Source organism: Neomonachus schauinslandi, chromosome 1 (genome assembly GCF_002201575.2).
Source record: "Neomonachus schauinslandi chromosome 1, ASM220157v2, whole genome shotgun sequence".
In the NCBI taxonomy this organism is placed as follows: domain Eukaryota; kingdom Metazoa; phylum Chordata; class Mammalia; order Carnivora; family Phocidae; genus Neomonachus; species Neomonachus schauinslandi.
Window position 1 is genome coordinate 118,012,209 of NC_058403.1, and position 12,693 is coordinate 118,024,901.

Below are 12,693 nucleotides of genomic sequence, written 5' to 3' on the forward strand. Positions count from 1 at the left end.
TATTCATTTGAGAGACAATGAGATAGAGAGAGAGCATGAGAGGGGGGAAGGTCAGAGGGAGAAGCAGACTCCCCGCCGAGCAGGGAGCCCGATGCGGGACTCGATCCCGGGACTCCAGGATCATGACCTGAGCCGAAGGCAGTCACTTAACCAACTGAGCCACCCAGGCGCCCCAGTTGTAAATAATTTTAAATAACTCAGTTTGAAACTGAAATATGTGGAACACATTTTATTGCTTTTATTATTCATGTGATTATGAACAGGATAATATTTCTGAAATAGACTGGATCATGTTCAGTGGTAATAAAGTCACATAACTTAGGTAGCAAGAAAAATAATTGTTTTAGAATTAAGCTACGTAGGGGTGCCTGGGTGGCTCAGTCGGTTAAGCATCTGACTCTTGATTTCAGTTCAGTCATGATCTCAGGGTCGTGAGAGGGAGCTCCATGTTGGGCTCCCAACTCAGCACGGTGTCTATTTGAGATCTCTCTCTCTCTGCCCCTCCCCCACTCACGCACGTGCACAAAGTACTTGCTTTCTCAAAATAAATCTAGAAAGAAAACAGAGCAACAGTGAGAGATGAGGGGAAAATGAGCATGGAGCTAGTCTCCGATACTTGGTCAAATAAACTAAAAAAGAGAAGAGTGATTCCTGACGTTTGCGCAAATATTAGCAGCAAAATAAGGAAAAATCCTTAGAACAAAATGTTCCAAGAAAAGATGCTTGGGGAAACTGGTGCAGTTTGGCTATTGATAAGGCTCACGAATCCATGCTGTGAGCAAGGATCTAGATTCAGGGTTCCTCAGCATTGACACTATTGACATTTTGGGCTGGATAAGTCTTGTTGCGGGGCGGGGGGGGGGCTGTCCTGTGCATTGTAGGACGTTTAGCAACATCCCTTACCTCTGCTCACTAGCAGCACCTCTCCAGTTCTAACAACCAAAACTGTCTCCAGACATGACTACAAGGCCCCACGGGAGCCAATCATTGTTGGATGAGAATCACTGCTCCAGAAAGAAACCTCCCGTGACACTCTTACCTTCCCTGGCCTGCCTGCCCACCCTGCCTGCTATCCAAATCCCCCTCTTCCATGAGGAGCCTGCCCTTCTCTATTATCTCAAGAAGTTGTTCACATTTTGGGGAATTACATATACTGGAGTTCTGCACATTGTTATCTTCTTCTATAAAAACTGCCAGCACCTTGGGCGCCTGGGTGGCTCAGTTGGTTAAGCGACTGCTTTCGGCTCAGGTCATGATCCTGGAGTCCCAGGATCGAGTCCCGCATCGGGCTCCCTGCTCAGCAGGGAGTCTGCTTCTCCCTCTGCCCCTCCTCCCTCTCATGCTCTCTCTATCTCATTCTCTCTCTCAAATAAATAAATAAAATCTTTAAAAAAAAAAAAAAAAAAAAACTGCCAGCACCTTGAGGACAAGAGCCATGTTCAACAAAGGCAAAGCTGGCATTTAAAAGAATGAAATCAGGAGGAAGAAAATATGATTTAAACAAGTGTTTCAGTTAAGATTTTTTTCTGTGGTGGAGTATACTAGAGAATTTTTTTTCCTTCCAACAATCAATGGACAAGAATTAAACACAGTTAGGTAAGAGTATACTCATTTTATTCCCTATTGATGTATCATTATTTAGTATTTCTTACCACTTCCATATTAAGCAATTAAAGATACGATGCTTGTATTTTACAAGACGAATGCTATCTAGCCCAAGCTAGAGCTAAACTATATACTTTATAAGTAAATTACTCAAGGCAAAGTGAAAATGCTACACAATATTCACAAAAGCCACTCATAACCATATTGGTCAAATTTGGCTTCACTATAATTCTCCATATTCATTCCTGCTTATTCCTGCCAAAGGACTCAAGATTTATCAGCTCAGGTCTTTATATCAGTATGTAAATATTATAGGTCTTCATATCAGTACGTAAATATTAAAGGTCTTTATATCAATATGTAAATATTAAACAACAAACAAAAAAATCAAAATTTTCACATTACCTAACCCCAAAGTTTAACTTTTACCTATGTAAAAAATGTACAGTGAAGTATGACCAGATCAAAAAAAAAAAAAAAAAATATTTATTTTGAGAGAGAGCGTTCGTGTGCAAGGCTATGAGCAGGGGGAGGGACAAAGGGAGAGGGAAAGAAGCAGACTCCCCACTCAGTGGGGAGCTCATCGCAGGGCTTGATCTCAAGTCCCTGAAATCATGAGCCAAAACCAAGAGTCGGACACTTAACCAACTGAGCCACCCAGGCACCCCAAAGTATAACCAAATTTAGTGAAAAGCCACAAAAACTGCAATATAATTACCTGGACTAGGAATCTGGTCACGGTATTTTGGAACTTCATCGTTCAGAGTCTGAAGCATAGCCCACATTGTGAATGAGAAGAGTGCAGCCAGGAACCCATAAAAGACTAGGTAGAAGAGCAAGATCAAACCTGCAAAAGAAAATAAAACTTAGGAAAATTGGAGATACACACGTATGTTGCATGTGTGTGGGAGGTATGGGGGGCATATTAAAGAAATAAACCAACTGTTATAAGTCTAGGATTCCAAGCTTTGCCATGCACACAGCCAAAAATCTCCATATTCAGAACAATACAAATTTGCCCAAGCAAAAGGTATTTCAGCAGGCAGCACCCACCCATCCCAGGACCCCTCATCCCCACTGACACTTGGATACAGATAGCTTCCATGATCATACTCTGGTTCAAGGTCAGAGCTTTAAAACCTCAGCACATAGGGGAATGTTTCCCAAAATGAACTTTGATGTCCTCCAGTGAGATAAAAAGATGATTTTAGGTGGAATAAAACCCTCATAGGCACATGTTCCTTTAAGCGTCAAACAGAAAAGAATTAGTACCTCAATCCCGTATTTCACAATAATTATTTGCATAAATTTAAGTTTTATAAAGCGAGTGGCCTTGAAGAACAGCCAGGAAATGTGCACAGAAGGCAAATCATGAAGATGGTATTCAACGAATAATGTTTAGGAAACACTAGTCAAGTAGAAGGCTCACCCAAAAGCGAAGAAAGGACAAGACCAGAAAAAGTGCCCCAATTAATGGACTTCGTAACTCTACTGCTAAACAAAAAGCAAGAGTTGGCATACCTAAGTTTCAACATCAAGGGCTTAGTCTTTTTTCCTTCACAATCTGGAAACACTAAAACAAATCTATCCTAAGCCAGTGACTTATTTTGGGAATATCTAAAACCATTTTCTTAAATGTCTATATTCAAAGTTCTAACATCAGAAGTGGTCACCATCAAGATTATATATTAGAATAAAGTCACACATTTTTATTTAAATGTTTCAAAATTGATCAAAAGATAATAAATCCCCAGATACAGCAATAGTGGAAACATTTAATTCCCGGGAGCTGAATTAACATCAGCTTTATTTCCCAGTCTTAAGAACATACTTGTTTGTCTGCCTGACTCTATTACCAGCACAGGGGCCAGAGCAGAGGTTCCTATCTATAATCTATGGACTCCCACCACCCCCAGGCAAGGATTAACTTCAGAGTTTTTGAGATTTCTGGTATAATATATTTCTAAATATATCCATTTTTTTATCCCCTGGAGAATTGCTCTACAATGTTTTTCTGATTTTCAAAAGACCCCATGACCCCAAAACAGATAGTGCCAAAAGCCAGGTAACTTTAATTTCTTAAATGTGGGCAGGAAACTGCCCACCCCTCCCCCACCTTCAAGTAAAGGGGAAATAATTAAAGCAATTTCACCTTAATTTAGACTACCATCCACCCATCCTCCCTTGCCCCAATTACCAGGAGGCCAAAATAGGGAACGAGAGGACAGAAGGAAGAAAGGAGGACAGCGTGTCACCTTCAGATAGCATCACTTCCCTACCACACACAGCGATCCTGTTGCAGAAAAAGAAAAGGAAGACCAATCTCAAAGAAGTGCTCAATTTACTATAGAGGGAAATGAAACACATGCAAAGCCCAAAGGCTATTTTAATGAGATATAGGAGAAATAATTCTTTCAGATCTAGATGTTTATAAGAACTAATAGTTAAAATCCTCCATTCAACAGACCAAGGTTGACTAACAAGTGTCAGCTGTGTTCCACACTCTATAAAACTCTACAGAAACATGCAGATTGAGGCCATGGCAGTTTGTTGACTGATGCAGTAGGTAAGTTTGAAACAAAAGTGCTAAGAGTTTAATTATTTAGCTGTGTTTAATTTTAAGTCATCCCAATATAGTAATATACTATTTTCAAAATTTGATTTTTTTTTTTTTAAAGATTTTATTTAATTATTTGTGAGAGAGAGAATGAGAGAGAGCACATGAGAGTGGGGAGGGTCAGAGGGAGAAGCAGACTCCCTGCTAGGCGGGGAGCCTGCTTCTCCCTCTGCCTCTGCCTCTCTCTCTCTCTCTCTGACTCTCATGAATAAATAAATAAAACATTTAAAAAATAAAATAAAATAAATAAAATCTTAAAAAAAAAAAATACACAGGGGCGCCTGGGTGGCTCAGTCGTTAAGTGTCTGCCTTTGGCTCAGGTCATGATCCCAGGGTCCTGGGATTGAGTCCCACATCGGGCTCCCTGCTCCGCGGGAAGCCTGCTTCTCCCTCTCCCACTCCCCCTGCCTGTGTTCCTGCTCTATGTCTCTCTCTGTCAAATAAATAAAAATCTTAAAAAAAAAGAGAGATACACAAATTAAAAACCATGTCTCAAATCTGATGCCATATACTCATGGCCATTAAGTCAACTATGAATGTAAGGAGTATAAAAATAAGAATAGAAGTGATTTCCAGCACTAAAATGAGTTCTCTACTTGAATATGTTCCTTTTGCTAAGACCCAAACCTAATATTTAAAATTAATCTCACTGGGGCGCCTGGGTGGCTCAGCCGTTAAGTGTCTGCCTTCGGCTCAGGTCATGACCCCAGGGTCCTGGGATCGAGCCCCGCATCGGGCTCCCTGCTCAGTGGGAGGCCTGCTTCTCCCTCTCCCACTCCCCCTGCTTGTGTTCCTCTCTCGCTGTCTCTCTGTCAAATAAATAAATAAAATCTTTAAAAAAATTTAAATTAAATTAACCTCACTCATAAATATCATATGAAGGATCACTCATAAGGGTAGCAACAATTTATCAACCTAACCTCCTTTCTCCTACTAAGAAAAAAAAATACTAGAAAAACAAGTTGTAAATTACTACTCTTATATACAGCTCCTTAGATGCAGTTTGCAGATAGGCTTAACACATTGATGGGGGATCAAACTGGGGGCACCCTAGGTTAGTAATGGATGGTGCAGATGGAGCCTGTTCAGTGTGCCACGTCTGTATCAATTCTAGTTAATGCAAGCAGGGAACAGCAAATGAAACCTAAATCATGATTATATTACTAATGTTCCCCAGCTTAAAATCCTTCAAGAATTTCCTTAGGGATGCCTAGGTAGCTGTTGGTTAAGTGTCTGCCTTTGGCTCAGGTCATGATTCCAGGGTCCTGGGATCAAGTGTTGCGTCGGGCTCCCTGCTCAGCAGGGAGCCTGCTTCTAGCTCTGCCTGCCGCTCCCCCTGCTTGTGTTCTCTCTGACAAATAAAATCTTAAAAAAAAAAAAATTTCCTTAAGTCATTAACCAACTAAAGAAACTAACATGCACTAAACTCTGAAGAAACATCAGCATTTTAAATAGTATGAGGTCAGCAGAATTATAACCAAAGATGTTTATTCACAATAAATATGAAATACCAAAAGGCTTAATTAAAGTCATAATTGGTGTTTTTATTCTTTAAATCTTTTAAAAGAATTTTATTTATTTATTTGACAGAGAGCGAGAGAGCACAAGTAGGCAGAGCAGTAGACAGGGAGAGGGAGAAACAGGCTCCCTGATGAGCAGAGAGCCCCATGTGGGGCTCAATCCCAGGACCCTGCGATCATGACCTGAGCCGAAGGCAGACGCTTCACCGACTGAGCCACCCAGGTGCCCTTGGTGTTTTTATATTATCATTATTCTAATAGTATATATAGAAGCACAATAAATGCTACTTCTGGATTTACACTCGTTAAGATCTAAGGGCAAATAGAACAACTATCAAATGGCTAAAAACTTCTACAGTTCTCTAACATAGGAACTGACTCTCTGCTCTTCGTTTCTGTTCCTTGAGAAGCCCCAACTTTTAAATCCCTTTCTTCTCTCTCATTTTATTTTTGTTGAGGAAAAGGATGGTAGGACAGATGCAGCAGGAGGCCACGGAACAGGGTGGGTACATGCATAGGCTATGCTGGAGTCAGACGTAGACTGAGATCCTGGCCTGACCACTTTACTTTCTTGCTGTGACCTTGGAGAAGTATCTACTCCCATCTGAAAAAAAGGGGTAAGAGTAATATCTAAATATTCACATTATAGAAAGGAAACTAAAAGTCAAGAAATTTGACAACATAAAAACAAACTTCGAGGGTGAAAAAAGGCCAACAACAAAACTAGAACCATTTTTGTAATGATACTGCAACTAGGCTTTAAGGCTAAATTTAAGGTTTAAATCTTAACCTAATCAATTACACTTTACTCTCAAAAAACATTTTCAGGAATGAGGTTTGTTAATGTGGAGTCTATAAGAAACTAAGCAGCAAAAAATCTGGCCAAGGTTTACTCCAGGTCATTCAGGGAAGGAAATATGGGTCCTGACCAGCCACTTTGTTTAAACCCCAACTGAGTGTCCGACAATCAATCCGGTTCTGGCACTAACCGCCCAGAGTAGCTCAGACTCCACTAGCTCAGGGCATGGCCCTCCATAAGAATGCCCTCACTTCCGATGCCACCTGAACTTCTAAACCAACTGGCTACCAATCTGGGAGGCCCCCAATACTCCTTCAGGTTTGAGAATTTGCTAAAATGACTCAGAACTCAGGGCTACACTTAAGATTACAGTTTTGTTATAAACGATACACACACATACAGGGTGGAGTCTGGGAGGGAATGCAGTTTTTTATGCCCTATCCTCGCAGAATGAGGGAACATCACCCTCCCAGAACATTAATGTGTTCCCCAACTTGGAAGCTCCATTAAGTTTCAGTGTCTAGAGTTTTTACTGGGGTTTCATTACGAGGGTATGATTAAATCACTGGCCATGTGATTAAACCCAGTCTCCAGCCCCCTCCTCTTCCCTCCCTAAAGTTCAGGCTAGCTCAAAGTCCCAGCCCTTTAATCACACGACTGGTCTTTCTAAGGACCAGACCCCAGAGAAGCTATTGAAGGGCCTACCATGAGTCACTCCATTAGCATAATATAGATACTCCCATCAGGAAATTCCAATGGTTTTTAGAACCTCTGTGCCAGGCACCTGGGACAAAGACCATACAAATTCTTTATTATATAATGCCAGGACACATAATCTGGATACATGGGGAGTTACTAAGCTTCATCGAGGCCTGAACATACATATCCACTCAACACACTTTAAGACCCTGTGATCTAATTCCCTAACTTCTGCGAACTTCCTAGTTACTTGATGGTACCTAGATACTAAAGGACTGTGCCCCTCCTCAGAACTCTAATGACTAGAAACTGCATCCCCTTGGTAAATAAATTAGCATTCTGTTCAGTTTTTTAAAGAGAGGTCTAATTAAAAAAAAAAAAAAATCCTATGGACAAGCACAGGTTTAAAATCCTTTGTATATTTGTATTTTTTAATTTTTTTATATATTTGTATTTTTAAAGTTTACTTTTTATTGAGGTATAATTCACATTCCCTTCACCTATGAGGGGAATTGCTAGGTCTTATAGTAACTTAGAATAAGTACCAGACTGTTTTCCAAGGCAGCTGTACCATTCTACATTCTCACCAGCAGGGTTCCAATTTCTCCATATTCTCATCAACAGTTTTTGTCTTTTTATACAGCCATCCTAGTGGGTGTGAAGTAGTATCTCAATGTGGCTTTAATTTGCATTTCCCTAATGGCTAATGATGTTGAGCATCTTTTCATGAGCTTATGGGCCATTTGTATCTTCTTTGGAGAACTGTCTGTTAAGATCCTGGATCCATTTTTAAATTAAGTTGTCTTTTTATTTAAGTTCTAAGAGGTTTTCTTAAAATATATTAAAGATACAAGCTTCTATTCAGACATGTAATTGTTTACTCCAATTCGTGGGATCTTTTTGCTTTCATGATAGGGTCCCTTTAAGGCAGAAAGTTCTTAACCTTGACTAGTCCAACTTATCTATTCTTTTCTTTGGTTGTTTGTGTTGTTGGTGTCATACTTAAACACCATTGCCTAATCCAAAATCATGAAGATGTGCATCTGTTTTCTTCTGAGAATTTTATAGTTTTAGCTCTAATGTTTGGGTCTTTGATCTATTTTGAGTTCAATTTTATAAAAAAAATTTAAATTTATTTTTAAAATATTAATTAATTACATGGTGTTTGAACTCATGACCCTGAGATCAAGACCTGACTGAGCCACCTAGGTGCCCCAAGTTCATTTTTTAAAAATATTTTATTTATTTTGAGAGAACTGCATGTGAGCGGGGATGGGGGGGGGGGGCAGCAGGAGAGAGAGAGAGAATCTCAAGCAGACTCCATCCTGAGCATGGAGCCTGACATGGGGCTTGATCCCACAACCGTGAGATCATGACCTGAGATGAAATCAGGAGTCAGACGCTTAATGGACTGAGCCACCCAGGCATCCCGAGTTCATTTTTATATATGGCATGAGGAAAGGGTCCAACTTCATTGTTTTGTATGTAGATACCGGTTGTCCCAGTACCACCTATTTAAAAAATGATTTGTTCCGGCGCCCCTGGCTTGGCTTAAAAAAAAAAAAAATCCCCACTGAAAGGGTGAGTTTTCCAGGTGTCTGGGTGGCTCAGTCAGTTAAGCGTCTGCCTTCGGCTCAGGTCATAATCCCAGAGTCCTGGGATTGAGCCCCGCATCCGGCTCCCTGTTCAGCAGGGGGTCGGCTCCCTTTCCCTCTGCCCCTCCTCCCTGCTTGTGTTTTCTCTCTCTCCCTCCCTCTCTCAAATAAAATCTTTTTTTATTAAAGTTTTCTAAAACTAATCAGCATGTACTATTTTTATAATAAAAATATGTACATATACACATGCTTTTGTATCTTATACGTTTATTAAAATAATTAAACAAGACTAAATAACCTGCCTAAGATTAGCCTACTAGTAAGAGACATTCAGATCAGTACCTCTCCATGTGGTACCTTTACCTGGCCTGCTCTCCCTGGCAGCCTCAAGTTGTTATTTTTTTTTTTAATGTTTTTTAAGATTTTAATTTTAAATAATCGCTACACTCAATGTGGGGCTCGAACTTATAACCCTGAGATCAAGAGTTGAATGCTCTGACTGAGCCGGCCAGGTGCCCCAAGTTGTTACCTTTTATAACCTAAACTCCCATTGTCTGAAAAATATCATTCAAGGATTCTATGTTGCTCCAGGTGATAGAAATTTACAGAGTAAGATCTGTTCCTTCTCTCCAAGAGTTTAGTTATCACAAGTGACAGACGTATAAACAAAGAATTACAGACATCAAGTGCTAGGGTAAAAAAAAAAAAAAAAAGACAAAGAATGAGGCGTCTCTAGCAGGGAGAGGAAGGAAAGGGATTTCATCAGAGAAGGCTTCCCAGAAATAAGTGAGTTGGCCCACCAAGGAAGGAGAAGAGGAGGGAGCTCTGAGTCAAAGACCAGACGACTAGAGGATCAGCCACATTGAGTGTAACTTTGCTCCTGCCCCCCAATATACACTTGCCCCTGGTGTCAAGCAACTACTAACAGTAGCAACAACATCTACTTTGAAGTGGGAGCAGGGAGTGGATGCTTGGGCTAAAAAACTTGGCAATGCCCTGGGTAGGTTGGTGAAAACCTAAAGGAGTAGAGAGTCCCCATACCTAGACTAGCTTTTGGCTGGCATATGCTACCTACATCCCAGATTCCTATAACCGGAAACAAAGAGGAGGAGCAGAGAACCAATAATCACCAAATATTTCAGAAAAAACTAATCTGATAAAGTACCAAGCTCAACAAAGACAGTGACTAATACCCAGAAGAAGTGGGTGCAAATAGAGCAAGAAGGAAAAAAGTATAAATATATTTAAAATACAAAGAAGGTGAAAGGATAGTTTTTTAAAAATCAGATTTCATATCCTGATTATTAAAATGAAAAACTCATTAGATAAGCTGAACTGGAGAAGAGTTAAATTCTAAAGAAAAATCCAGACACCTAAGAAAATAAAAAAGCAAACCAAAGACCAGGAGAAAATATTTACAAAACATGTAACCAACAAAGGACTTACCTGCCTTTAGAATATGTAAAGAACTCTTACAACAAAACAAAATTTTTTTTTAAAGATTTTATTTATTTGACAGAGAGAGACAGCAAGAGGGAACACAAGCAGGCGGAGTGGGAGAGGGAGAAGCAGGCTTTCCGCCGAGCAGGGAGCCTGATGTGGGGCTCGATCCCAGGACCCTGGGATCATGACCTGAGCTGAAGGCTCAGACGCTTAACGATTGAGCCACCCAGCGCCCACAACAAAAACTTCATCAAAGATTTAAGGATTGCAGGGTGCCTGGGTGGCTCAGTTGGTTAAGCGACTGCCTTCGGCTCAGGTCATGATCCTGGAGTCCCTGGATCGAGTCCCGCATCGGGCTCCCTGCTCGGCAGGGAGTCTGCTTCTCCCTCTGACCCTCCTCCCTCTCATGCTCTCTGTATCTCATTCTCTCTGTCTCAAATAAATAAATAAAATCTAAAAAAAAAAAAAAAAAAGATTTAAGGATTGCAAATAATAAGCTCATGAAAAGGTGCTCAATCACTAGTTATCTGGGAAGGACAAATCAAAACCACAATTAGCTGCCACCACAGGCTCACCAAAATGCTAGAAAACCTAGGGACTGACAATACAAGTGATGGCCCAGCAGTGGAACAAATGAACTCTTATACACTGCTGGTGGGAATAAAAAACAACAACAACAACAACAACAAAAAAGAGAGAAAGCCCTATTTTAGAAATCAGTTTGGGGGCTCCTGGGTGGCTCAGTCATTAAGCTGCCTTCAGCTCAGGTCATGATCCCAGGGTCCTGGGATCGAGCCCCGCATTGGGCTCCCTGCTCCGCGGGAAGCCTGCTTCTCCCTCTCCCACTCCCGCTGCTTGTGTTCCCTCTCTCGCTGTGTCTCTCTCTGTCAAATAAATAAATAAAATCTTTAAAAAGAAGAAAAAAAACCAGTTTGACAATTTTTTGAAAAGTTAGCAACATACACCTACAATAGGATCCAGCTAATCCATTCCTAGATATTTAACCAAGAAAAATAAAAGCACATGTTCACAGAGGGTAAGGTATATGGTTATTCATAGGAGCTTTATTTGTAATTACTAAAAAGTACAAACAATTGATATGCACATCAACAGATGAATTAATAAGTAAATTCTGGTATAGCCATACAGTGGGATACTATTCATGAACTATTTCTCAAAAATAATTATACTAAATGAAAGAAGTCAGCCCCTCCTCACCCACCCCAAAAAAGTACACAGTACATTCCATGTATTTAAAATTTTAGAAAATACAAACTGAAGTGTCAAAAAGCAGGTTTATTTTTGCTTGGAGACTGGGGAAGTAGGGAGAGAGGACTGATTACAAAGGGGCAAGAGGAAATTTGGGGAGTAATGATTATGTTCGTTATTTTGATTAGTGATAGCTTCACGAGTATAATATGTATATATGCATATATGTGAGTGTATGTCAAAACTCAAGTTGTGCACTTTAAATATGTGCAGCTTACACTTTAATAAAGTGGTTTAAAAAAACAAAAACTTAGGAGAAAGGCTAACCTAATGAATTGGCCAGCTAAAGAAAAATTCAGTGAGCTAAAAGCTCAAATCAAGATTTTTTATAACACTGGGCAAAAAGAGGGAGGGAATATATGGAAATTATTGAGACATGGGGGACAGAACCAGAATATCAACAACAAATCTAAAAGAAATTCCATCAGAAAAGGGAAGAAGGGAAAGAATGTTCAAAGAAGTAACAAATTTTGTGTCTAGATTGGAAAAGACTGAAAAATACTGGAAAACATCCAATACCCAGACACAGGTGAAGTTTCAGAACACCAAACATAAAGAGAAAATTCTTAATGCTTCTAAAAAGATAAAACAGTCTCTACCTATGGCAGAGAACTATAACTGACATATCTCACTGGCGAAAAATGAAATCTATTCCAAACTGAGGAAAAATTATTGTAAACTAAAAGATCAGTCAATTAGGGGCGCCTGGGTGGCTCAGTCGTTAGGCGTCTGCCTTCGGCTCAGGTCATGATCCCAGGGTCCTGGGATTGAGCCCCACATTGGGCTCCCTGCTCCGCGGGAAGCCTGCTTCTCCCTCTCCCACTGCCCTTGCTTGTGTTCCCTCTCTCGCTGTGTCTCTGTCAAATAAATAAAATCTTTTAAAAAAAAAATAAATAAATAAAAGATCAGTCAATCAAATAAACAAAAGGACATCTCCAGACATACAAAGACTCAGAAAACTTACTAACCTCAAATCCTAACTGAAAGAATTGGTTATGCAATATAAAAAAACTGAAGAGCAATAGCAAAAAATTGTTAACAATGTAAGTGTCCTCAAACAAAGCAAAGAAATAAAACATAATACATAATGGAAAACTATAAACAGTAGTTAAAAAAGGAATGAAAACAGATTTCAAAAACCCCAAG

At 40.0% G+C, this 12,693-nt stretch overlaps 1 protein-coding gene across 1 annotated transcript in view; it reads right to left on the reverse strand.

Moving 5' to 3' along the window:
* Positions 1–12,693, reverse strand: part of ATP1B3 (ATPase Na+/K+ transporting subunit beta 3) — a 42,969-nt gene that overhangs the window by 14,636 nt on the left and 15,640 nt on the right. Inside the window, exon 2 of the mRNA XM_021678695.1 lies at positions 2,324–2,452. Within this exon, the coding sequence (XP_021534370.1) occupies positions 2,324–2,452 (129 nt within the window). The remainder of the gene's footprint in view (positions 1–2,323; positions 2,453–12,693) is intronic.